Genomic DNA, 24,002 nt, shown 5'->3' on the forward strand with positions numbered 1-24,002 from the left:
AGTAACGCAGGGCAGGAGGCCCCTGCCTCCCCCGCGGTCCAAGCGAGACTCCTAAGGAGACTGAGCTTCTAGCACGTGCGGTCATATCGCTGCCTCGTTCAGGGCTACTGCTGGTTCTGTACTACTGCTGCTGCTCCAGCTTTGACGGCTGCCCCTGCTCCTGTTCCTCCTGTGGCTGGAGCTCAGACTGGCTTTGGATCGTCAAGTCGAATGACGGCCTCGGAGGCGGCGCCGGTCGCTTCGTGTGGCGGTACCCGGACTGCGGCCCCAGCTCAAGAACCGCCGCGAACTTGACCGCCTTCTTGCCGCCCGTAGCGCCGCTGGGCGTGGAAGCTGTGAGCACCGGCGCTGTGTACGGCGTAGGGACGGTCTTCAGGATGCTGGCCGGCGGGGTCAGTTGCAGCTGCTGCGGGTTGAGGCGATGCATCAACAGTGCGCTTGCGTCTCCTCCGTTGCCGCCGGCGACGCCGTCACTACCAAAGAGGCCGGTGCCAGCTGCCGCTGGCGGCGGCGTTGCAGCGAAAGGCCGATCGAAACCTGCGGCTTGCGGGGTGCCGCGCAGCATCGGAGTACCGAAGCCCTCCCCACTGCCGCCTCCGCTACCTGGGTTGCCGTCGTGTTGGTTAACGCCAACCTCTACTACTGCCGCCGCAGCAGCAGCAGCAGTCTGGCAGCTCGCATCTTCATGCGAAGTAGCGGCAGTAGCCTCCGCCGGGGGCTGGCGGCCCTGGGGCTCACCGCCGCCACAGCCAGCGACATTGCGGTGGTTCGGATGCGTCAATGGGCTCGCATGCGAGTTATGGCGGTGCTGCCGCTGCTGGTCATCTGCGTCGACGGTATGGCGACTAATGGGGTGGCTGTGGTGGAAGTGGTGATGGTGGCTTGCGGGGTGGTTAGTTTGATGATGGTGCGAGTGTGCATGCGGTGGCGGCGGCGAGCCCCTGTGGCAGTGTGCATGGGCGTGAGCTGAGACCAGCTCCGCTAGGCCACGATGGGACCCTGTCGCTGCTACTGGCGCTGCCTGCCCTGCCGCTGGCGCTGCACTGGCTGCACCCCCCGCTGCACCTTGCTGCGGAGCAGCCTTTGTCTTTTCCCCCTGCATGGCATGTGAATGTCCAAGAGCAAGCGGCGCTACAGCCGCCACCGCCGCTGGTTCCGACGGCGGTGTAGCGGCAGCGGGGACAGTCATGTCCTCCGGCCCGCCCTGCTGCGTGCCAGCTGCCGCCAAACTGTGCGGACCTGCTGGCGCTGGCGCTGGCACTGCTGCTGCTAAGGCGGCGGCAGCGGCGTGCGCGTGCGCTGCGAACGGGAGTGGCGTGTGCGGGACCCGGGCGTAAGAGGCTCCTCCCCGTAATGAGTGATGTCCTCCAGGTGCCGGAGAGGGTGTGGTGCCCGAGGGAGTGCGGACTGTGGAACGCGAGGCTGCTGCCATTCGGATGCGCCTGAGATGCTCCCACTCCTCTTCCACCTGCTCACCAATGCAACGACGAATCAGGGGGGCCGCAAGCAGGAAGACGAGGTGGAAGAGGGCACGAGGGTTACGAAGGAAAGGGGATGGGGATTCGACGATGGGGATTCGCGAAAAGCCAAGGAGAAGAGGGCGAGGGCGGCATTGCCGTAATGGCAGTGGTAGCGCCGGTTGGTGTCTAGTTGGGTTGAATGGGACCTCTACTCTCTAGAGAGTGTACTCTCTACACTTCAATAGATGGCCGGGCTTGTATCTGATGACCCCACCTTGGCCATGACCTTTGTGGCACCCTCCGCTCCCCGGTAGCAGTTCAGCTTGGAGGAGGCGATATCCAACCTGTGTTTGGCGTGAGGATAGGGCAGGGGGCATCAGTACCGACGAGAAAACAGACCCTAGCAGCCGGGTGGCAGGCCGGTAGGCAGCAACAACCGACACCTATCATCACGATACAACAGATACCAACCAACGCGTGGTTGCGTACCCGGCTACGAGTCGGAATGCAAGCCGTAACAGGGTTGCTCATCCCGGTATCCCGGATGTAGAAAAGGATGAGGGCCACTTATCAGGCTGGGCCCTCTCTTTCAAGATGGCTCCCAGCACCGAAGCAAACTAGGTGTGTGTTACACTTCCTCTCTCTCCTGAAGCTGCGTTACCACCCCTCAAGGCTGTAACCTGAGGACCCATGCGAGAGCCGTGAGAGGGCTCTGGGACCGAGGGCTGTCCGAAGTAATCGGGCATCACAAAACACACACAGGAAAAACAATTGATCCCGCTTTATATTAATGATTATTAAGCCGAACTGTCCAAACGTTTTTCTATAGCTTTGTGCATCATGCTTTTAGAGACTTTGCTAATGGAGACCAAGCCATGCCTGACTTACTTAGGGTTTTTTAGTTGTTAAAAGCAGCTAGGCTTTGTGATTGTGATGAGGCCACAACTCTCCCCTCCCCCCCCCACACACATTGCCAGTCCCAAACATGTTCGCATGCAAACACACACGGCCAGCGGGAACCGTCAACTTACACGGCCAGCCGCTCCGTCACACCACGCTTCGAGACGTCCTGGGGGTTGGGTGGGATGGGATGACAGGGACTTCGGGTTTGTCGGGAAACGGGGGCCATCAGCCTAATGCGCAACCAAACAGTCAAGCAGTGCCTCGTGTACAAAGACTCTTCCCCTTCTTCCGCCCCAGCCTGCCATACGTCCCCCATCCCCCGACCCCCGGCGCACGCGACAGCCTTCCCACAGGCCCTCCAACAGGCAGAGTGCTTACTAGACACAGCGGCCGTGACCCAGCTTCCTCCGCAGCCACTGCCGCTACCCACACTTATTAAGCCATCATCAAAAAAAATCAGGAGATGCCGGATCACTGCAAAATTACCGCCGAGTCATCATCGCACTCATCAGCAGCAGCACTCACCGCCGGCAGCCCTGCCAGGTCGCATCGCGCCCACCTCTCCCCGGCTGCCCAGGCCTGTGCTAGCCTCAGGTTGATGAGGGCCTCCCGATACTCCTGCTCCAGGGTGGGCCTCGCGCTGCTGGCGTCCGCAGCGGCGCTCTGCGGGAGGAGACGAGAGGTACGTGGGGCCGGAACATGAATACCATGCAACGGGAGGGTGGAAACATGTGCATGTGGGTTCAGAGCGGTGGTGCGAGATACCAGGGCACGCGAAATAAAGTCGGGTCCAATCTGTAGAGTGATGAGAAATAGGACAGGCAGGCAACGGCGCGAGTACAAAGATATCTCTGCCCCCGCAAGGAGGCCGTACCAGGTAGGTGTTCTGTCGACGAGATGGCACAGTACTACGCGGCATGCTCAGCGTACGTGGGACATCCAGCAAGCCCTCTCCAGGTAGCGCCGGGTTGTCCAGGCACGCAGGCATCGACGGCGGCGGCGGGGGCGTCGCAGCCGTCGCCAGCCGCGCCCCACCAGCGCCGCTGCCGAGTGGCGCAACAGGAGGCGACGGACGCGACGCCCCCGCGGCAGTAGCAGCGGAAGGACCGCCGGCTCTGAGCTGCGGTGAGGGACGCGCTGGACCCATAAAAGGCTGCACTGGAGGCGGCGCCCCGCCTGCTGTACGGCTCCATGCCAGACCCGGCTTCATCCAGTTGCCGCCGCAGGGAGGCCCGTACGGCAGCAGTCTGCCTGCGAACATGAACCCTGGGCCCCTGCCTGGCCCTCCCCCAACTCCGCGCTGGGCCCCTTGGGTCCTAGCTTGGCCAGCCACGCCCCTGCCCGGACCTCCACCAGCGCCGCTGGAGGCGGCGCCACCCCTGGAGTAGCAATCGAGCACGTCGTCATCCGAGTCATCAGAGTCGAGGTTCGACAGCTCGTCCAAGGTCTGCTTGTCGTTGACAGCGACTGCCGCTACTGCTGCCGCGGCGGCGGCAGCAGCGACGCTGCTGGGCCCCCCGTCGACGCGAGCCGCTTTCCGTGGCCGGCGGCGGTGGCCCACCAGCCCCACCGGCTGTGCCTGGGCCTCTGGGCGCTGCTCCGCTTCACCTAATGCAGCGGTGGTGGTGCCTTCTTCGCCGCCAGCATCGGCCCCGCCGAAATCCTCCACGTCCCCCGACCGCCGCCGCTTACCGGCTGGCCCTGTCAAAGAAGTAGACCTCGGTAGCGGTGGCGTCTGTTGCTGTAATTGATGCTGTAGAGAGAGAACTCCTGTCGCCGGCGGCGCCGCCGCCACCAGCGAAGGTGCCACGCCGTTCACAGCCTGCGGCTCGTTCTCGTCTCCAGACGCCAGCATCGCCGGCGCATGACGGGCCACGACTCCGGTGACGCCTTCCCGCGTGACGCCTCCTGCCGCCGCCACCGACGTAGTCATCGGCGCTGCCGCCAACGTGAGCTCCAGAGACGGCGGCAACTCAGGACTGGCTTCGTTCAAAATTTGCTGTACGACATCCTCAATCATGCTGTCGTACTGATGCCCCGGATACAGCGACGACACTCCGTCGCCGGCCCTGTGCCAGCCAGAGGCGCTGCCGGTGGCGCCCCCATGCCGGGACTTGCTCGTCCCGCACGGTGGAGTGCTGAAGCCGTCCGTCGGCCGCAGCGACCCGGCAACAGGCGACTCAGCCTGTCCACCAATCACCAGAGTGGTTGCCTTGCTGGGCGAGAGACGGCTTGTTGGAGACCGAGCCATGCAGGGCTGGAACACCAGGCCTGCGGGCGTCCCGATAGACATACAAGCTAAGCTTAATTCAGGCGTGGCTATGCAACGTGCACCCTGCAGATACCCTGAATGCGGACTGCCTCTTGCTCACACGTCGAGATGTGAGCACATTGGAAGCAGCATATGTTGTTCTCTTGATTCCATAGACTTGATTCCATAGAAAAAACAGAGACGAAACACACGGACACGATGCTGTAGGGCGCGGTGTAGATTGTGTAGCGCGGTTGATCCCCCCGGATCGACTGTCCTAACAGACAGTCACACTGAAGGTGTTCAGCTTCACTCCGTTCGTTCGTTCGTTCGCCTAAAGTGCAAAGGATGGCATTTTAGTACAACATTTCGGTACTACTAGCTTGGTGATCGAGCTCTGCTATGCCAGATACATAAGCAACGAGGATTCAAGTGAAACCTGTACCATGAAAATGTTGTTACGTGTCCGCCCACGAAAAAAAGCTTTATGCTACCCAGACAATACACTGCTCCGACCATCCTCTTATCAGTAACTCACCATGCCTAGTGATGCCAGGCACTGAGCGAGAATCCGTGGGTGGTGCCTTGGGCTGCTTGCTAGAGGGCCGCGGCCGCGGCGGCAACGGCGATGCCGCCTTACCATGGAACAAGTCCAGTCGCTCCTCACAAACCAACGAGCACACAGCACCACCGCCGCCGTTTGGGCCTGTCGTCGCCGCCGCCGCCACCACGGCGGCGCCACCGTGGAGCACCATCTGCGGGGGTGACCGAGCAATATGGCCCGCAGCCCAGAGCCCCGGAGCGGAGAAGAAAGGCTGCACGCCCCGCAGGGCGCTGCGCAGGGGCTTAGGACCCTCCGACAGCGGGTCACTAGATCCCGCCTGCTTGCAGGCCCCGCCTGAGGCCGAGGCCGTGCAAGACCCACACGGCGTTTCCTTGGCCCCGTGTTTGCCGTTTGCCTTTGCGTCCTCTCCGCCGCTCTGCGCAGCTGCAACGTCGACCAACAGAGCAAATGCCGAGGGCGGCCCCGCTGCATGCTGGTTCTCCGATCCGTGTACTTCTGCGGCCACAGATGATGGCCCCCTGGCCTCACAGGAGGCTGCGTCAAGCAGCCGCTCCAGCCGGCACGCCATACCACCTGGAGACATAGCGCCGTCGGAAGCCGCTGCTCCTGTCGTGGGTGCTGTCCCATCCCGCACGGTGTCATCGGCTTCAGCGCCAACAACCGTAATTGCTGCAGAAGCGGCAACGGCGGCATCAGCATCGCCTGTGCCGCTCGGCGAGCTGTCATCATCGTTCCCTAGCAGCGGAATGGACAGCAGCGCCTCAACAGCCTGTACAACACTTCGCTTCACGCCCGACGCGGCGCCGCCGGTGGCGGCGGCAGGCTGCAGGGCCTTCGTCCGGATGGGCGCGAGGGGCTGTAGAAACGAGGCCTCGGCCGCCGACGCGACCATCCGCTTGCTAGCATTGCTTAAGAGGGCCAACGGTGAAGGCGCTCGTGCGTCCGGCGCCGGCGACGGGGCCAGCGGTGCGTCCGCTGCTGCCAAAATGGCGGCCGCCGCCGCTGTGGACCCGGATAAGGGTGACATGGGCACGGGCGGAGGCCGCAACCGCGACCCAGTGCCGGCATGGGCCAACGGCGACGGCACCGCGGCCGCCTGCAGCCTTGACAGCAACGGCTGAATGGGCGACATGCCGGCGCCACCCGGAAGGGCCGCAGGGTGGAGCGACGGATCCCGCAAACGGTGCCCCGCTCGACATGCGACTTCGCATGACGAGGGCGATGGTGATGGGAGCAGGCGCGGCGACGGCGGCACCGCAGTAGCCGCAGCCCGCAGGTCACATGGACTCCGAGGTGGCTTCCCAATCACGCCCAAGGCGGATATCCTCGGGCTTGGAGCGGTAACCAGGGGCCCTCCGCGCAGCATCCTTGGAGGTGTATGATGCAGGGCATCTCCCCTTACGTTGATAGCAGATGTAGCCATCGCCGTGGTCAGTCCTGCCGCCACCGCCACGGCTGATACTGCCAACGGCCCGGTGCGGTTCTTCTGATCTGCATCCCTCTTGCCCTCCTCCACGGGTGTCAGGCCGACGTTGCCGCTGAAGCGATGATGGCCGCCATTACCATCCTGACTGCCGTCTCCGCCGGCACTGTCACTGTCAGCTGCTGCTTTGGGCTGCTGCGCCTGCTGCTGCAAGCGGACCTCACACTCGCCGTCAGCAACGGCGGAGGGTTGGTCTGCCAACACGGCCGGCCCCGTGTCATCCTCCGGACCGGCCTGTACACGGCCAGGGAGGGCGGCAGCAGTGCTCGCCTGCACCGGCGCCGCCGTGGCTCCGGCCGGCCGCTGCAATGATGACCCTAGCAACGCTCGCCGACCCGTGAGTCTGCCTCCCCCGGCCGAGGATACTGGCCGCGAAGCCTCCGCAAGACGCGGACGTTTCCACACGCTGCGGATGTGAACGCGATTGACAGCAGCAACTGCTGCTGCGGGTTGTGCGCAGGCGCCATCTTCATAGCCAGCAGTCCGATCGCTTCCTCCGTCTTCGGGGTCAGCCGAATTTCCGGATGAGGCGCTGACGATAACACCTTGGACCGTGTCCACTCCCTGATTCCTTCCGGCAGACGCCTCTGAAGGGAGGAGCTCGCTAAGGCAGAGCCGCTGCTGCTCCTGCTCCTTAACCCCGCAAGAATAACTCTCGGTCTCATACACCGGCTCTACCATTTCCACGTCAGCATACTGCGGTTTCCCAACCGTCTCACCGTGCGCCGCCTCGCAACCCACATTCTGCTCCACGCCATCACCACCATTCTTCTCCTGCTGAACTGCTGAACCCTTTCCAGCAGCGGGAGCAACCGCAGACTGACACGGATGTTCGCTTCTAGGCCCTTGGGCGCCATGACCGGCATGGCCAAGCTCCGACTGCGGCTCTTGCAGCTCTTGCTGCTGCACGTCAGCACGCAACGTGTGCGTCGCGCCCTCGCATGCAGCACCTGCTTGTGGGCGGAGTTTGGCTTCCATCCTACCTGAGCCCGGCCGCGCGCCGCCTACCCGCGTAACCGACTGAGGCATGCTGCCCATCACCCGTTGGCGCTTCCACAGGTTCGCGAGCTGGACCTTGCTGCCCCCGGCGACGGCTGATGCCAACTGCGGCTGCTGCGAAGCCACTGTAGACGCCAGCTCCTGTCCGGATGTAGCAACCCCGCGCGCTTCCTCCGTCCCCGCATCCGCGCTTGAAGCAGCGGCGGTGGTGACGGGCTGCTGACTGCCCTGCTTGATGCCGGCAGCTAGCCCCAAATGGTCCGTACTGCATCCCTGACATGGCTCCGACGCGATTGGGACGCTGGACACGGCGGCGATGTCGCTGCCAGGTGCCCCATCGGTACCGCCTCGTGGAAGCCCTTCTGCAGCTCCCCGTGCCGCTCTGTCTGCGGGGTGCAACTCCGCGGACCCTCCGCTGCTCAGCCCCAATGATGTACTGGACCGACGCTTCCGCTTCCGACGTGCCTCGTGTTTGGTCGCCGTTGTGTTACCACCAACTGAAACACTAGTAACCGCCGCCGTTGCCGCCGCCACTTCAGCTGCGGGGGTCGGCGCAACCCCTGACGCGTTGTCTGAAACCTTGGACTGCCCCCGCCTTTGTCCCTGCTGCAAGGCACCAGCGCACTTGACGATAGGAATGGGGTCCGCGCCCGGGGCTCCCTCGCCGGCGTTATCCACTCCCCCCTCCCTACTGCCATGTGCACCCGCACTGGGTGATGACCCTGGCGACCTAGTTGTTCCGGTGCCTGCTGCGGCTGCAGCCGCCGCTGCTGCTGCCACGAGCTGTCCAATCGGCAGGTCCTCCGAATCGGGCACTGCAGAGGGCGAATCGGCAAATACGGATATTCGCGCCGCCAGGTTGTTGCCGGCATCAAGGGCAGCACTCGCATCCCTCGTCGCGCGCTTGGAAGCCACTGGCGTCACTGCAGTGACGGCAGCACTTGCAGGGACGACCTTCTTCAGCCCGCCCGACGACGGCGGACACAACCGTCGGGTAACGACTGCAGCGTCCGCCGCGCCTGCCGCAGCTGCAGCCGCGGCCGCTTCCACCAGTTTGCCGATCGGCACATCAGGAGAAGAATCATCCCCGCTGGCGGAATCCGCCCGAAAGGCAGCACGGAGCGCGCCTGGAGTGATGCAATCAGCGCCCTTTGCCGTCGCTGCTACTTCTGCCTTGCCTCGGTTCATCCTGCCGCTTGTGGTGACAGTCTCGGCGGCACAAACAGAAGACAACGACCGTCGGCCTCTACCCCTGACCTTCCCCCGCCCCCTACGGGTCAAATTGCGCGCATGTCTCCCCGGCAATGACCCCTCAAGCTTGGTCCTCTCTCTGGTCGCATTAGGCCGCGCGGTCCCAGGCCCAGTTGTGGCCAGCTGCTGCTCCTCCTCACTGCCTTCAAACAATAATTCGCGCGTATCTTCCTCGTCGCCAGTGCTGAGCTGCACGGTAATTGCCGCGGCTGCTGGTGCCTCTCCCCCACCCTCGCGCTGTTCAGCTGCCCTACCAGAGCCCGTCCCACCGGAGAATATGTCCACATGCGCGGATACCACGACATCAGCACCGCTAGTCCCTGTCTCCTTTGCCTCCTGACCTCCGTTTTCGCCAGGCTGTTCGGGCTGCTGCTGCGGCCTAACATCACAGGTGACGGATGCCGCGCGAGCTGCAAGCTTGGCAACAGTAATCCAAGGATCGATACCCGTCAAGCTCGGTGTAGGCGACTGCAAGTCTGGTTGAGCTGCCGCCAGTTTCGCTACAGCCATGGCAGCAACCCCCATGGCCACCTTCGTGGGTGGCTCCGAGACAACAGGTTCAAAAAGTGCGACAGACGCGCGTTGCGCGACGCCGCTTCCGCTTCCGTTCGTTTCAGTGCGCAGCGGCACCACAGCGCCTTCCGCAGACCCTGCAGCGCTGACATCAGCAGCACGTGTATTTTGGCAACGCGGCGCAAGGTCCCCGGGCTGCGGCTGCGAGTCCAAAGGACGCGCCGGATTCAGACGTGAAACGGCGCGGGAGCGCTCCTTACCGGAAGCTGCCATGCATCCATCAGTTAAACTCATCCCGTCGCCACTGGAGCTGTACGGCTCTTTCCCGTCAGCCGTAAGTTCCGCAGTGCCCTTCTCCTTCTCGCTGCCTGCTCGCGACTTCGGTAACGCCTTGCCATCCTTCCCGGAGGATGGCTCCGACCGCTGCAGTCGGACGCGCGTATGTAGACAGCGCCGCATCGCTGCGGCCGAGGTGGTCTCCTGGGTCGGCGTTGCCACGGGCTCGGATAACGAGCCTGCAGCCCCGGCTCCTACTGCTGGGCCGTGCTGTTCCTTCCGTACATCGCACCCAGCATGGACTTCGGCCCTGGCTTGCGCGCTCTGGACTGCCTGGCACAAGTCCATTGGCGAGTTGCATCGCAACAGACGCCGCTGCTGCTGGTTGCTGCCCGCGCCGCCGCAGCGCCCCCCCGGTGTGCGTAACGTCGAGGCTGATGCTGCCCTGGAGGCCAGGCGTGAGCTGCTGCCGCCCAACTTCCAAGACGCCGCTGGCGTGCCTGAGGCTGGCAACGGCGCCCCTGCATTCGCTCCAGCTGTCGGCAACTCAGCCTGGATCTTTGCCGAACCCGTTGCCAGACACTCATTCAGCTCTGCCATGCTAACATCATCGCCCTCGTTTATTGCCGCCGCATACGGGGCGCCAGCCCCGTCCCGCCACGTCGGCCCTCCGTTCTCCGCGACCTGGATGCCAATAGAACCCCTATCATCGGGACCCAACATTGAATGCAGCTGCTGTTGCGCTGATCCTGGACTGCCAACACGGCCAGCCTTGGCGTCTGCGGGATTGACGAGTGCACGGGCCAGCAGGGCAAGCTGGCCGCGCTCAGCACCGCCACTGTACCGCCGCCGCCTGAGCATGGCACCATGCACCGCGCCGGCTGCCTCAGTACTGGGCTGCCTTGCATCGGTACCCTCATTCGGCGCCTCACGCCTGTCATGCGTCGATAGCTGCTGCTGCTGCTTGTCCAGCAAGTCCCTAGGCTCAAGGCTGCTCGCCAAGACACCCTGCAGTCAAAGGGAGCCAGTATGAGGAGTAGATGTTCGAAGGATCCATTTCCACAGTATACCTCGTTTGCATCGTGGGGGCCATGTGGGTGACTGTCGTACACGTGCAAGCTTGCATACGGGTCGCAATATGCGCAGGTTGTAGACTACTGTAGGTGATTACGTGCTAACGTTATCAAGAAGGCAGGCTGGCCTGAATACTATTTCCTGTTTGGCGGATCGCAGTAGCGTGAAACCCACATATGGGTCGGCACGCGGAGGGCTCCTCAGCCCGCACTACATAACGTGCCGTGTATCACATGTGTAATCCACATGGTTCCTTACCGTGTACACTGCGTGACCTGCATGGCGTGCCGGAGACGGCTCCGCCCTCGCTAAGTTGTACATCTTCTGCTCTGACAGCCTCGGCGTGCATGCACCGCTAACGCGTTTTTTCTTAACAACGATCTGCATGCATGTGTTAAATTCCATGTTCATCACAAGCAATGAAAAATGATGCGAAGGCTGCTTCGTTACCAGCAATGCTACAGCAATATTTGCTCGACTGGCCTCGCTTCCTCAACCATCTCGACCAACTGATTTCAGATGGTTAGTTCTTTGGCAAAAGAACATACCTTGAGGGCTTGCGAGCTTTGAGGCGTGCCATTTTCCCCCCGGCCGTTACTAGGCCCATCACGAGCCGAATCGCTTAGCCGAGATCGTAGCGGATACGGCGATGTTCGGGCAACAACCTGTAGGCAAAGGAAACGATACCGATTGAGCATGCAACACGACCATGTACGGCATCGAGAAATTACCCGCCATAGTTAGCGACTTGATGCAGACACACTATTTTGCAAGTTCACAGCAGCAGAATGAATATCAAGCTTTGTTAGCTTTGCGCAAATCAAAAGTGCCAACTTGCAAATGCCGGAAGCCTGGCGAGCTGCGGGCACAAGGCTTTGAGTCAGCAACAAGCGAGCCGACACTGCTCCACTGTATCGTGATTAAAGTACAAAAAATGTGCATCCAGATCCTCTTTGCCAGCCCACTGTCGACGGATTTCGCTGCGGTGTGGTTGCAGAACAAACATGCTTTAATGCCAAAAACATGAGAAGGCACGTGGCCCTCTAGGAAATAAAAAAGATACAAGCAACCGTGGAAGGGTGATAGTACAACACAACCGGCACTCCCATAGCTCATACATACCTCCAGCGGCGCGTTGCCCTGACACTTCTGCCGCGGTATTCCTTTCGCTAAAGGCACAGTGCGTAGAGATAATCCACCTGCCACAGGCTTCTTGTCGCCTCCACCGCCGTCCTTATGAGGGTGGCCGTCCCTCTGCAGCATCCGCGTCAACGGGATTTCACATTAAAGACGCTTCACGAGCATGCTCGCTTTAATTTATAACGACTATTGGGTAATAAGGTTACATGTAAATAACGAAGGCCTTTCATCTGTGTTAAGACATTGTGTGGAACGCTGTGACAAACCTGACGAGCTGCAGGTCTCCTCGCAGGGCCGTGAACCAATTCCCACGGTGATGAAGACTCTTTACTAATCCATGCTGCGTTAGGCTCCATAGCTTAGCGGCTTTGCCCTGAAAGGCGCCACTGCAGAGGCTCGACGCTTCCCCTGCTTCCTGGACTCAAACACGCTGATGCGGCGATCAACACATCAGCATCGATGGTGATGCTTAATAGTCATGCGTGTCGTGGCTGTTGGAAGTCGCCATAATACTGGGTTACTTTCTCCACGTCGTTCAAAACCATAAAGGGGCAAAGCTAGACATTGTCACTCCTAGCATAATATATGCCTATGGTACGTATTTTCTGTTTAGCCACTGCTCATGGCTTGTTGTGTTCCCAGTAAGCAAAGGCATTACACCTCGCGCCAAATCGTACCACATTAGTTCGTGAATGTTGATAGCATCCCGATTGGCTATTCAGGCGGTCCTTCATATTAGTATATTCTCTTTAACCTACATTCCTTTTAATAAATACGCTGGTTCGGATTGGTCGGTTGGATATGTCGCAGGACGCAGCCCAAACGGTTGGCCAGGCAATTGAATGCAAGGCGGCCATTGCTTGGGAGGCGAAAAAGCCTCTTGAAGTTCGGACTGTGACTGTGGCACCGCCTGGGCCTGGGGAAGTGCGCGTTAAGATCGTCGCGACAGCGCTGTGCCACACGGTAAGCCATTATAAAGATGATAAGCATAAGCTTTTCTTCGATCTTGTAATGGCAGGCAATATTTTTGTAAGAGATCTTTGACCCCTATGCTTCCGTGCATACGCGTCCATCCGCATCTTCTCCCGGGGTACCCGGCCATACGCAAACTTTTTCCCCCACAAGGATGCCTACACTCTAGACGGGCTGGACCCAGAAGGTGCGCATCTGAAGTAGATGCGTAATCTAGCGACCTGCGGCCGCACGCCTTGCTTTACAAGAGCTCCTGTAAGTTATCCATTGTTTCCATCCACAAGCGAAAAATGGACTCCATGTCCTGTTCGTCCGCCGAGGTGGCCGGACCGCAAAGCTCGACAATACGGCTCGCGGCATCATCAGATTACGAAACCCGTCTGTCTGGTCCCACGCCCGGCAGACGGGTCCCGCCCTTCCACCCCACATTCCCGACCTGACAGCCTCTCCGCCTTGCAGGCCTCTTCCCATGCATCCTGGGGCACGAGGCGGCGGGCATTGTGGAGAGCGTGGGAGAGGGCGTGACGTCGGTCAAACCAGGTACAGAACAAGGATGGCATGATCGCCAGGACACGATGGAAACAATATGCACCAGGAATGTTAAAAAGTGACACACCTAATCGGACAGCTTTATCATCCTTTGAGGCAGTGTACAGCCTGATGTTGCGTTGCAAAAGAGCCGTACAGTAGCCGAAGCGCGGCTGTCAGCAGGAACATTGTATGGCAGTTACGAGGAGGGCGGACAGCTTTGCTATATCATCTCAAATCTCTGCCAAAATGCGGGGTTCTATATATGGAGAGGCTGCCAGAAAGCCTGAGGGTTGTTCCGGGGCTCACCTTCCTGGGTAGTGGTCTGCACCTGCCCGCATCTCGCAAAGTCGGTAAGGCCCGCTCCTTGGGGCTGGGCCCTAACATATGTGGGTGCATCGTGCAAGCGTCTGGTGCCTGTAATTATTCCCCCGACATAGGCGATTGTCAGGACTGACACAAGTCATTCTGGTTCTCACATTACCCACGTGGGCATCTCAATACTCATGAACGTTGCAAACTCCCTCCCGCCCTTTCCTGGGCTTTGGGTGTCTTCGCCATGCCCCTTCCCCACCAGGCGACCACGTCATACCCTGTTACCAAGCCTATTGCGGCGAGTGCAAGTTCTGCAAGCACCCGGAGTCCAACCTATGTGTCTCGGTGCGCGCTTTTACAGGTGGGGGAGTCGGGGCCGGGTTGAAAGGGGAGGGGCTCCCTCAGGCGAGTGTTGGTCATTGACCCGTAGCCGGTTCGCGGGCATTACATGATATATGACTGCTGCGCTCCTGCCGTTCATGACCCGACCCGTGCCTCTCTATAACCCACCCGGCGCTCTGTTACTGCTGCTCCATTTGGCGGTCAGGCAAAGGCGTCATGAAGTCGGACGGCAAGCCGCGCTTCTCCGTGGATGGCAAGGTGAGGAGGGGTCGGGAGGAGGAGGAGGAGGGAGCGGGCTCATATTGATGGAACCATTCAACGGACACAAAGCCTTCCCTGCCCTGCCCCGTGTCTTCCTTCCTTCCTGGTCTCGACCCCTCGTTCAGCCCATCTTCCACTTCATGGGCACCTCCACATTCAGCGAGTACACGGTGGTTCACGAGCAGAGTGTGGCCAAGATCGACCCCTCAGCGCCCCTGGACAAGGTCTGCCTGCTTGGCTGCGGAGTGTCGACCGGCTGGGGGGCGGTGGTTAACACGGCCAAGGTGAAGCCCGGCAGCAGTGTGGCGGTATTCGGGCTGGGTGCAGTGGGCCTGGCGGTCATTGAGGCGGCGCGGCGGGCGGGCGCAGCGAGGATCATCGGTGTGGATATCAACCCGTCCAAATTCTCGGCGGCCCAGGAGTTCGGGGCTACCGAGTGTATCAACCCCAAGAACCACGATAAACCCATTCAGCAGGTAATGGAGGGCGGCAGAAGGAAAAGGTGGAAGGGTTGCTGGCATCTATCGTTCGTCTTAGTTTCACCAATGAGTCAAAGGGTATTTTCATATGCATGGCGCCCACGCGATTATAAGGGCTAAAATGTAATAGTATTGATGCTGAGTGTTGGGTACCAATCCTAATGCATGGCGCCCTGCTCTTTTACAGTCCCAGTCCTTGGTTTGCTTCAACGGATTACCAATTGAGGACGCGGGCGGCCTGTCACTTCGCAGGTGATTGTGGAGATGACGGAGTGGGGCTGCGATTACACGTAAGTGGACACACAAGTGGAAAAGGCTTTGGAAGTAGTGTAGGCAAGGATGTAAGGAAGGAAAGGGAATGGGAGGAACCGGAAGGGAAGCACAGGAAAGCGGTTCCTGTGTGGGTTTCTGTTAATCCAACACCCCCCCTTCCCCTGTCTTGCCTACTCCCACCAGCTTCGAGTGCATTGGCAACGTGTCCGTGATGCGCGCTGCACTGGAGTGCGCCCATCGTGGCTGGGGCACGTCGGTGATTATCGGAGTTGCGGCTGCGGGCCAGGAGATCAGCACACGCCCCTTCCAGTTGGTTACAGGCCGCCGCTGGATGGGGACGGCGTTCGGGGGCTACAAGAGCCGGGTCCAGGTGCCCGACCTGGTCACTGAGTACATGGAGGGCAAGACCCTGCTCGACAAGTACATCACCCACAACCTCAAGTTTGACCAGATTAATGAGGCCTTTGAGCTGCTGCACGCAGGGGAGTGCCTGCGATGCGTGCTTACGTTCTGAAGATATACGCATGGTTTCTGGAAACGAGCATCTCAGATGATCAACAATCGAGACATTATAGCCCTTTTCCAAAATGGTTGTGCCGAAGTTTCTGTTGTATTGCGGCACTGGAAATGGGGTTGAAATTTAAAAGGATTACTTGGAATTACCACTTTTTTCCCTTTGCCTTTTAATGTTTTTGCACGTGTTTTTACTAAGATCGTTCGTATAGCAGGATGCTATCTTGCACATCTGCATATATTTAGACATTTTTGAGCAAAGAGGCTCATGAATATTTGTATTGTACAAGGAGGCAGTTAAAGTTTGTTGCGAGGCCGATGGTTATCGGTACGGACTTGTAACCGCCTTAGCAGCGTTGCCTGACGTTAATGAATGCCATCGGTGGTTACGCCATGTAAGTTTGGTATCAAGCTTCAACAATTTCAGGATGACCTCTTTTGGATGTCCAGTGGCAAAGCAAAGACTGCAACATGGACATCACCGGGCGTTCTTCCCTCTTAAAATTGTTTCTGGATATTCAAGTTTCACAGTGCAAAAGCGGTCCGCTGTGTTACGGAAGTGCTGCGTTGCGACATCGGCTAGCACGGCCCTTTCGGAAAATGCAGGCAAGCCAATTGAATGCAAAGCCGCGATAGCTTGGGAGCCCAGAAAGGCCCTAGACCTTCGGACCGTTACCGTGGCACCACCTGGCCCTGGGGAGGTGCGCATAAAAATTGTCGCGACGGCGCTATGCCACACGGTAAGTTACCGTCGTGCTGTTGCTCGATACAACGCAAGATGAGGAGAACTAGAACAGATACACGACAAAAGATAAGAAAGCAAAGCGTTTCTGTTATATTAATTTATAGGATGGACGTGGCGCTCCCGTACGGAACGTTGGAGCTGAGGGGCCCATTCTGCGGCAGCGCTCCTCCAAACCAAGCAGCCCGCTGCACCTGCACTCTGAGCGAAACTTCCGCACCTTGGGGCTCAAAGGGGAAACATGATGAATCCCTAGTTGACTTCCTATCTCTCGCCGGGAGCCCTTAGCACTATAGCGACTAACCACTTGCCGCCTCCATGCGACTTGCCTCCACGCATAGTCTCCTGCACGTGTCACGCACGAACATACGATAGGTTCTTATGCCGTTAAGTCATTCATGCATCTGCCTGGCAACCTGCCTGTTCCTCTCCATTGGCCCAGGACGCTTACACGTTAGGCGGATTAGATCCAGAGGGTGAGTTCCAAAGCAGCATGGATGGCTGAGCAACAAACCAAGTATGGCACGGCATAGCTCGTCGCCGTGCTGTTCGCTTCGGGACTGTCAGCACGAACCCAGCTCTAGGTTCCCATCGCCCTCGTTAGTCCCAGGTGCCCTTTCCCATGGCCTTTCAAGCCCTCCATTCCCGACCTGACAGCCTCTCTGCCTTGCAGGCCTCTTCCCATGCATCCTGGGGCACGAGGCGGCGGGCATTGTGGAGAGCGTGGGAGAGGGCGTGACGTCTGTAAATCCAGGTAATGCTCTTGTCATTGCCTGCCACTCTCCCGCTCACACATCCGCACATGCCACAAACCTGCCGGTCCAGATGCGTTGCCAGTACATCCCCCCCGCGCATGTGCCGCACTGCTTTAACTTTGCTCCGCTCTGCAGAGCCCAAAGGTCCCCTTTGTACGGCTCGTGCCTCCTGCCCTGCGCCTCCCAGCTGGACAGTTGGCCGGCCGTGTTCCGTCTTGCTGCCGAATTCCCCCGTTCTCGTGGTCCACCGTCTTGTGTTTGTCCTCCTGTCGCCTCCATTGTCCTCCCCATGCCCCTTCCCCACCAGGCGACCACGTCATACCCTGTTACCAAGCCTATTGCGGCGAGTGCAAGTTCTGCAAGCACCCGGAGTCCAACCTATGTGTCTCGGTGCGCGCTTTTACAGGTGGGGGAGTCGGGGCCGGGTTGAAAGGGGAGGGGCTCCCTCAGGCGAGTGTTGGTCATTGACCCGTAGCCGGTTCGCGGGCATTACATGATATATGACTGCTGCGCTCCTGCCGTTCATGACCCGACCCGTGCCTCTCTATAACCCACCCGGCGCTCTGTTACTGCTGCTCCATTTGGCGGTCAGGCAAAGGCGTCATGAAGTCGGACGGCAAGCCGCGCTTCTCCGTGGATGGCAAGGTGAGGAGGGGTCGGGAGGAGGAGGAGGAGGGAGCGGGCTCATATTGATGGAACCATTCAACGGACACAAAGCCTTCCCTGCCCTGCCCCGTGTTCAGCCCATCTTCCACTTCATGGGCACCTCCACATTCAGCGAGTACACGGTGGTTCACGAGCAGAGTGTGGCCAAGATCGACCCCTCAGCGCCCCTGGACAAGGTCTGCCTGCTTGGCTGCGGAGTGTCGACCGGCTGGGGGGCGGTGGTTAACACGGCCAAGGTGAAGCCCGGCAGCAGTGTGGCGGTATTCGGGCTGGGCGCAGTGGGCCTGGCGGTCATTGAGGCGGCGAGGCGGGCGGGCGCAGCGAGGATCATCGGTGTGGATATCAACCCGTCCAAATTCTCGGCGGCTCAGGAGTTCGGGGCTACCGAGTGTATCAACCCCAAGAACCACGATAAACCCATTCAGCAGGTAATGGAGGGCGGCAGAAGGAAAAGGTGGAAGGGTTGCTGGCATCTATCGTTCGTCTTAGTTTCACCAATGAGTCAAAGGGTATTTTCATATGCATGGCGCCCACGCGATTATAAGGGCTAAAATGTAATAGTATTGATGCTGAGTGTTGGGTACCAATCCTAATGCATGGCGCCCTGCTCTTTTACAGTCCCAGTCCTTGGTTTGCTTCAACGGATTACCAATTGAGGACGCGGGCGGCCTGTCACTTCGCAGGTGATTGTGGAGATGACGGAGTGGGGCTGCGATTACACGTAAGTGGACACACAAGTGGAAAAGGCTTTGGAAGTAGTGTAGGCAAGGATGTAAGGAAGGAAAGGGAATGGGAGGAACCGGAAGGGAAGCACAGGAAAGCGGTTCCTGTGTGGGTTTCTGTTAATCCAACACCCCCCCTTCCCCTGTCTTGCCTACTCCCACCAGCTTCGAGTGCATTGGCAACGTGTCCGTGATGCGCGCTGCACTGGAGTGCGCCCATCGTGGCTGGGGCACGTCGGTGATTATCGGAGTTGCGGCTGCGGGCCAGGAGATCAGCACACGCCCCTTCCAGTTGGTTACAGGCCGCCGCTGGATGGGGACGGCGTTCGGGGGCTACAAGAGCCGGGTCCAGGTGCCCGACCTGGTCACTGAGTACATGGAGGGCAAGACCCTGCTCGACAAATACATCACCCACAACCTCAAGTTTGACCAGATTAATGAGGCCTTTGAGCTGCTGCACGCAGGGGAGTGCCTGCGATGCGTGCTTACGTTCTGAAGATATACACATGGTTTCTGGAAACGAGCATCTCAGATGATCAACAATTGAGACATTTGCAGTGACGGGGCCAGTTCTCAGCCGTACCAGTTGTTGATTTTTGATTGGGCATTAGCGGTGGTTGGTTGGCGTCTGGCCAGGCGCAGGGAGAGAACGGAGTGTAACTGAAGGATGAGGATCTTTCCTGGGGCGGTTGGCAATTATGTTCGGTCCAAATGTTACCTCCTAAGCCTACTACTCCAAACCACTAATAGCAGGCGCGCAACGAGTTGTGACAAGAATGACGTGGCAGTGCATTCACGACGACATGCCTTGACACAACGGTGGTGACTGTCTAAACAACCCGCCTGCTATCGGACGAACTCTGGCTGTGCTGAGGAATATGCTCTTGTGGGAGCTGCTTATCCCAACCCGAAGCATGAATGATACACGGACTTCTGTTCCACAAGCAACTTTGCAGGTCTACAGGATTGTAACTACACATGTATGGGGGCATAGCCAAATAACTTTCAAGCGTTACAAAACCGCTTTCTACATGCTTCTCAATCTGAGCAGCCTGGCGATTAACCAACCAAGACACTCTTCATTCCACAAACGGAAGGAAGCCCAGCACAGGGGACACATAAGTCCGTACATCCTGAAGCCGCTGCTTCTAATTACTGCCCTCACACGCAGCCTGAACAGGTCCTATTCTACAGCTTGTGGGCTGTACAGAATGACGGCTTTATCCCATCAAGACTGCTGCCGCAGCTATTGCTGCTTCAATACCTACTCGGCTAATAGGGTTATAGACCCACCTCCTGATGACTGCACAGCTGCGGCACATGGTCGCCTTGAAAATCCATCCGACTGACCGGGACTAAGATCTCATGGTCCTCAGTTAAGCCTCGAGTTAAGCAACACTGACTTGCAGCATTCTGCGGCCCACAGGCTCCCCTCAGCCTCCCGGCTGCCTTGCACGAAGCCTTAGCCGTCCTGAAACCGAGCCATGTTAAAGCGGGAGCGATGCTCACTCCGGTCATCCAGCATCCTGCTTCATCATGCAAGCATGCAAACGCCGCCAACACTTCATCCCCCTGCTGTGCAACCCCAGCGCCCCAGAACTTGGAAAGGACGGCCACAATATCCCAACGCAGGAAAACCCCTGGGCTTTACTGTAGGCCGCTTAAGTCCAATGGCAGGACAGGGTCAGTTACTCCGTCTGTTTGCGTTCTCCATGTATGAAGGTCCCCATTAGGGAGCGACGTGCTCTGGAGTAATCCAGCATCCACGGACGTAAACCACTGGGACGACGCGATACCCCCAGGTCTGCAGGCTTCAAGCTTGGGCGGATAGGAGCTGCAGATGGGTAGCCATCCCTCACGTACATCGCTGCTGAAGACCCGCCGGGAACGAATATACAGGAAGCAAAACCTTTTCAAACCCTCAAGGCGAAATCTTGTTCGATAAAGGGTTCCGTCTGCGTACAGTGCCGTGCATTAGAAATCCCTGCCCAACCCCCACTACAGAGTGCTCTACTCCAAGCCCACCATTCCTCCACCGGGAAGGATTTTTTCGATCTTTGCGAACTCCCACTCCTTGTTGCAGAGGGGGCAGGCACTACGTGTTTTCAACCATCGCTGAATGCAGTCCAGGTGGAAGACGTGACCACAGCAGCCCCACGCAATGCTGAGGCCGGGGTGGTCCGGGTCTCCCGTCGGGTTCGCTTGATACTCGATGCTTGGCTCATAAAGGTTGTTGCGACAGATAGCACACGTGTCTGTGCAAATAGCCCAGCTCCACATGGCAACGGCGTTCCACTTCTTAATCTCAAATCGTTTGCCCGACTTGTTGCCACGCTTGCTGGGCCCCGCCTGCTGCTCCTCCTGCTCCTGCTGCTCCTCCACCTCCATCTCATTGTCGGACATTCTTTCAAAGTAACTCTTCTTGCGCGGGATTCCACAGCAGCCCTGCAGCAAGCGAACCGACGGCAACAAATCAGACCCTACCTACGATACCAAAGGAGGACAAACTCGGTCGGACAGCTAAGAAGTGGTTGCGACAAGATCCCCAACAATGCATACCTAGAATTTTGAGTAAAATGCAAGCCCGGCGGTTTCCAATGTTCCGTTAAGCAGATACATAACGTTGAACGCAAATGGGAGCATTAGCCTTACGCGCGGTGAATGTCTCATCGTGCTGCCGTACAACTCCCCCAAAATGGAGCATCCGAAAGATGCGACCGCTGCGCCTGCCCAATCAGGAATTTATTAGATTCTTGGCATTATCAAGAGGTTTAAGATGGTTAAATGATACCGGCATTGCAAGTATTGCAACGCCGCTTTGTAACGGTAAGCGTATAACGAGGGCTGTAAAGTAGGTTGAAGCGCTTTTCCAGCATATTTGCTCTTATGCGAGGACGGAAGGGATATCTACTGCAAGCGGGGTGAGGTGCCCACTGCCAGCCTGCCACCCGAACACTAATTACGGGTTGAAATTTAGGCGCCCGCTAACTGGACTAGTCCCAGGCGGACACTCCCGAACACATAACTGATTAATCCCGCCAGCACGCGGAATAGCCCGGAGCCCTGGACCTCTACGTTCCTGGGGCCTTGCTGTACTCTTCGGTTGGTGGGGCTTCCCCATCGGTATGTCTGGCGTATTAGATGGAAGAATTTGAGCCCAGCAGACTCCAGCAGCCAGCAGCGAGCACATTACTACGCTTTGTATTGGCCCCTTGTCCAGCAATAAGTGCGTATAATGCGTGGGCCACCTGCAAGCTGCGTGTACATGTATATGTACATGTGTTCCCGCCAACATCCGTGCTAGCTGCCACTATCGGTACGGGTCGGAACGGAAACACTTGTTCGATAACAATTGTTATATCACGACATCAGAAAAGTACCGATCGGTGGATGCAGATCCCGTGACATGCCCGGGGTACAACACAAGCCCTCTTGAGGACAACACCGGCACACCACCGAGTGTGCACAAGCGCAAAGTGGCCATGGGAGAGCGGCCCATTGGCAACAGCACATTTATACAAGCTCTTGCTTGTCAGATTGCGCTACACGGATGGGCAGCTTTTTTCTGCCTACCAGATGATCATTTGCCGTGGATAATGCAGAGCAGGTTGAGTGTAGGCACAAGCTTGTGATATGCCAGCTGAGCTGCTTTCTCTGCTTTGTGCTGCGGACGTCACCCAGCTGTGCACCCAGCTGGATTAGGATTGGGTCCCCAGCCAAAATTAAGTTTACTGAACCAGTCACACGATTACGATTGCAATATCAGCTCCCCGATACAGATTACGGCCCTGACCACAGGAATAGGATTTGGCGCCCAACTGTCGGGCGGGATTAGGATTGGGATACTGCAGCGGGATGAGGATTACAACCCCCCGCCCCTAGGATATGGATAAGACCACCACTCTGGATTAGGAATTAGGAGTGCTAGTGGTCCACTCCTGTTGAGATTAGAGGATGGCTGACTGGTATCCACCCGCTGGATTAGAGGATTAGGACCCCTTTGCAAACCTCTGGTCTGTGTTTCCGTGTCATATCTGTTCCCACATCCACATCACACAGGCTTTCTTAACAACATCCAACACAACTGTGTTTGGGGTCATTTGGGTCATTTTCAGTGCTAAGCTATTACTAGTCCATAAAGTAATGAACTACTTGAGAAGCAGTCTGAGCAAGCTTTCACCAACTTTGACTCTACCTGAGCCGGATCCAGTGAACCATCACTCCTGGAGTTCTGTGGCCCAATTTCCTGGCGACCACCTGGTTACTGGCAGGTGACTCCAAAACTTTCCTAGTGACCACCTTCCGGGAATCATTTGCTTAGTAAGCACTTGGTCACTAGTAACCACTGGCATGTGGCACTTTTTAAAAAGCACTGATCGGTGGCAGCACTGGCAGCACGGCGTAAGTCTGCTGCCCACTGGTGGTGACAAAGTGTGATATCACGACTTCAAAAAAGTAAATACCCAGTACAATACAACAAGAACTTGGGCCGTGCCGCAAATTAGCCAGCCTGTGACAGGGTGAAAACCTTGTCAGCAAGAGCCTCAACAAATGGTTGGATCATGCTACCTGTCAGATAGGTGCAAAATTGCCCTGCACAGACTGGGCTGCTGCCAGAGGTTCAGCTAGCTGAGTGCCTGATGCCGCCTCCAAGGTTCCGGTAGGACCAGCCATCAGCTCCACAAGTGATTGCCCTGCATGTATGTCTGGAGGTGTGTTGTGCACATGCGTAGCCAAGAAGGAGCTTATTCACCAGTTCCTATACCTTGTTGTTGCTGCTCCAGGTTATGTTGTGTATTATCACACAACCACAAAGTGATGGTATCGATTGAAGATACCAGTTGAGATAAATGATTTGGTAAAGTAGTCGCAGGACTTCAATTGGGTCTCACGCCGAGGAATCCTCCAGTACGACTGGGCAGCGCGATTTTCAGATGACCGTAATTACTTTCGGTCGGTTGAACAGACGAACCAGGGACGCAGGTCCCAGCTTTATTCAGGTAAAGCCCCCGCCCATGCGCAGGTATGGACTTCCGCAGCGGTGCGGTGTTTGAACGACGAACGTGACCGGCAGTAGTCGCAAGCCGCCGGTTAACTAACATCAGTATCAGTTAGACCTGATTTCATAGTCGGCAAATATAAACGGGTTTCTAGTTAATTACAGGGCGCGTTAAAGTAATCGAGCTGGACGAACTTACAACGGACAGTTAGGCCACAGAGCCGCAGAAAGCTTTCAGTATACAACATGTTGGCATTTTCTTTTGTGTGATCCCATGGGGTTGCTGAGGCAGACGAAGCCACATATGCCGCATGCTACTTCAGTGTATTTATGCTTACCTGTCTCGGCCATAGCCGAATATGACACGAGTGAGGAATCTTAAGCCCAAATGCACAGTTCTATGCCGACAAACTCGAGTACTTGAGTTTCCGCCTTACAGGCACGGAAAGCCGAATCACGTACCTGCTCACATATAAAAATGGGCGATTGCTTGCGACTTGCAATTTATTGCGACATTTTG

General features: G+C 58.0%; 3 protein-coding genes across 3 annotated transcripts; 1 reads left to right on the forward strand and 2 right to left on the reverse strand.

Moving 5' to 3' along the window:
• Positions 1 to 121: 121 nt before the first annotated feature.
• On the reverse strand, positions 122 to 11,440 carry VOLCADRAFT_94443 (uncharacterized protein; the record flags this gene model as incomplete). Its single annotated transcript, XM_002953663.1, has 10 exons — positions 122 to 537; positions 739 to 825; positions 1,066 to 1,468; positions 1,735 to 1,804; positions 2,492 to 2,529; positions 2,889 to 3,026; positions 3,238 to 4,634; positions 5,153 to 10,709; positions 11,034 to 11,156; positions 11,324 to 11,440. Coding segments are annotated over 10 exons (8,346 nt in total), but the record flags the coding sequence as incomplete, so codon positions are not given.
• Positions 11,441 to 12,673: 1,233 nt separating this feature from the next.
• On the forward strand, positions 12,674 to 19,131 carry VOLCADRAFT_82410 (uncharacterized protein). The gene is made up of 8 exons (XM_002953575.1): positions 12,674 to 12,878; positions 16,783 to 16,816; positions 17,014 to 17,094; positions 17,403 to 17,501; positions 17,688 to 17,740; positions 17,839 to 18,189; positions 18,445 to 18,482; positions 18,649 to 19,131. The coding sequence occupies exons 1-8, from the start codon at positions 12,717 to 12,719 to the stop codon at positions 18,977 to 18,979; spliced, it is 1,149 nt and encodes a 382-aa protein (XP_002953621.1). The 5' UTR covers positions 12,674 to 12,716; the 3' UTR covers positions 18,980 to 19,131.
• A 352-nt stretch (positions 19,132 to 19,483) lies between these two features.
• On the reverse strand, positions 19,484 to 21,088 carry VOLCADRAFT_75918 (uncharacterized protein). The gene is made up of 2 exons (XM_002953664.1): positions 21,043 to 21,088; positions 19,484 to 20,928 (listed from the first exon to the last, which is right to left on the reverse strand). Exon 2 carries the CDS (start codon positions 20,884 to 20,886, stop codon positions 20,494 to 20,496), a length of 393 nt encoding a protein of 130 aa, XP_002953710.1. The 5' UTR covers positions 20,887 to 20,928; positions 21,043 to 21,088; the 3' UTR covers positions 19,484 to 20,493.
• Positions 21,089 to 24,002: the final 2,914 nt, after the last annotated feature.

This window comes from Volvox carteri, assembly GCF_000143455.1.
Source record: "Volvox carteri f. nagariensis unplaced genomic scaffold VOLCAscaffold_37, whole genome shotgun sequence".
In the NCBI taxonomy this organism is placed as follows: Eukaryota; Viridiplantae; Chlorophyta; class Chlorophyceae; order Chlamydomonadales; family Volvocaceae; genus Volvox; species Volvox carteri.

Bases quoted from the DNA above. Each gene is read 5' to 3' on its own strand.
- VOLCADRAFT_82410 (XM_002953575.1), top strand. From the start codon at position 12,717: ATGTCGCAGGACGCAGCCCAAACGGTTGGCCAGGCAATTGAATGCAAG. The intron at 16,817-17,013 runs GTGAGTTCCAAA...TCTGCCTTGCAG, and splicing joins AGGCGGATTAGATCCAGAGG to GCCTCTTCCCATGCATCCTG. The intron at 18,190-18,444 runs GTAATGGAGGGC...GTCACTTCGCAG, and splicing joins ACGATAAACCCATTCAGCAG to GTGATTGTGGAGATGACGGA.
- VOLCADRAFT_75918 (XM_002953664.1), bottom strand. From the start codon at position 20,886: ATGTCCGACAATGAGATGGAGGTGGAGGAGCAGCAGGAGCAGGAGGAG.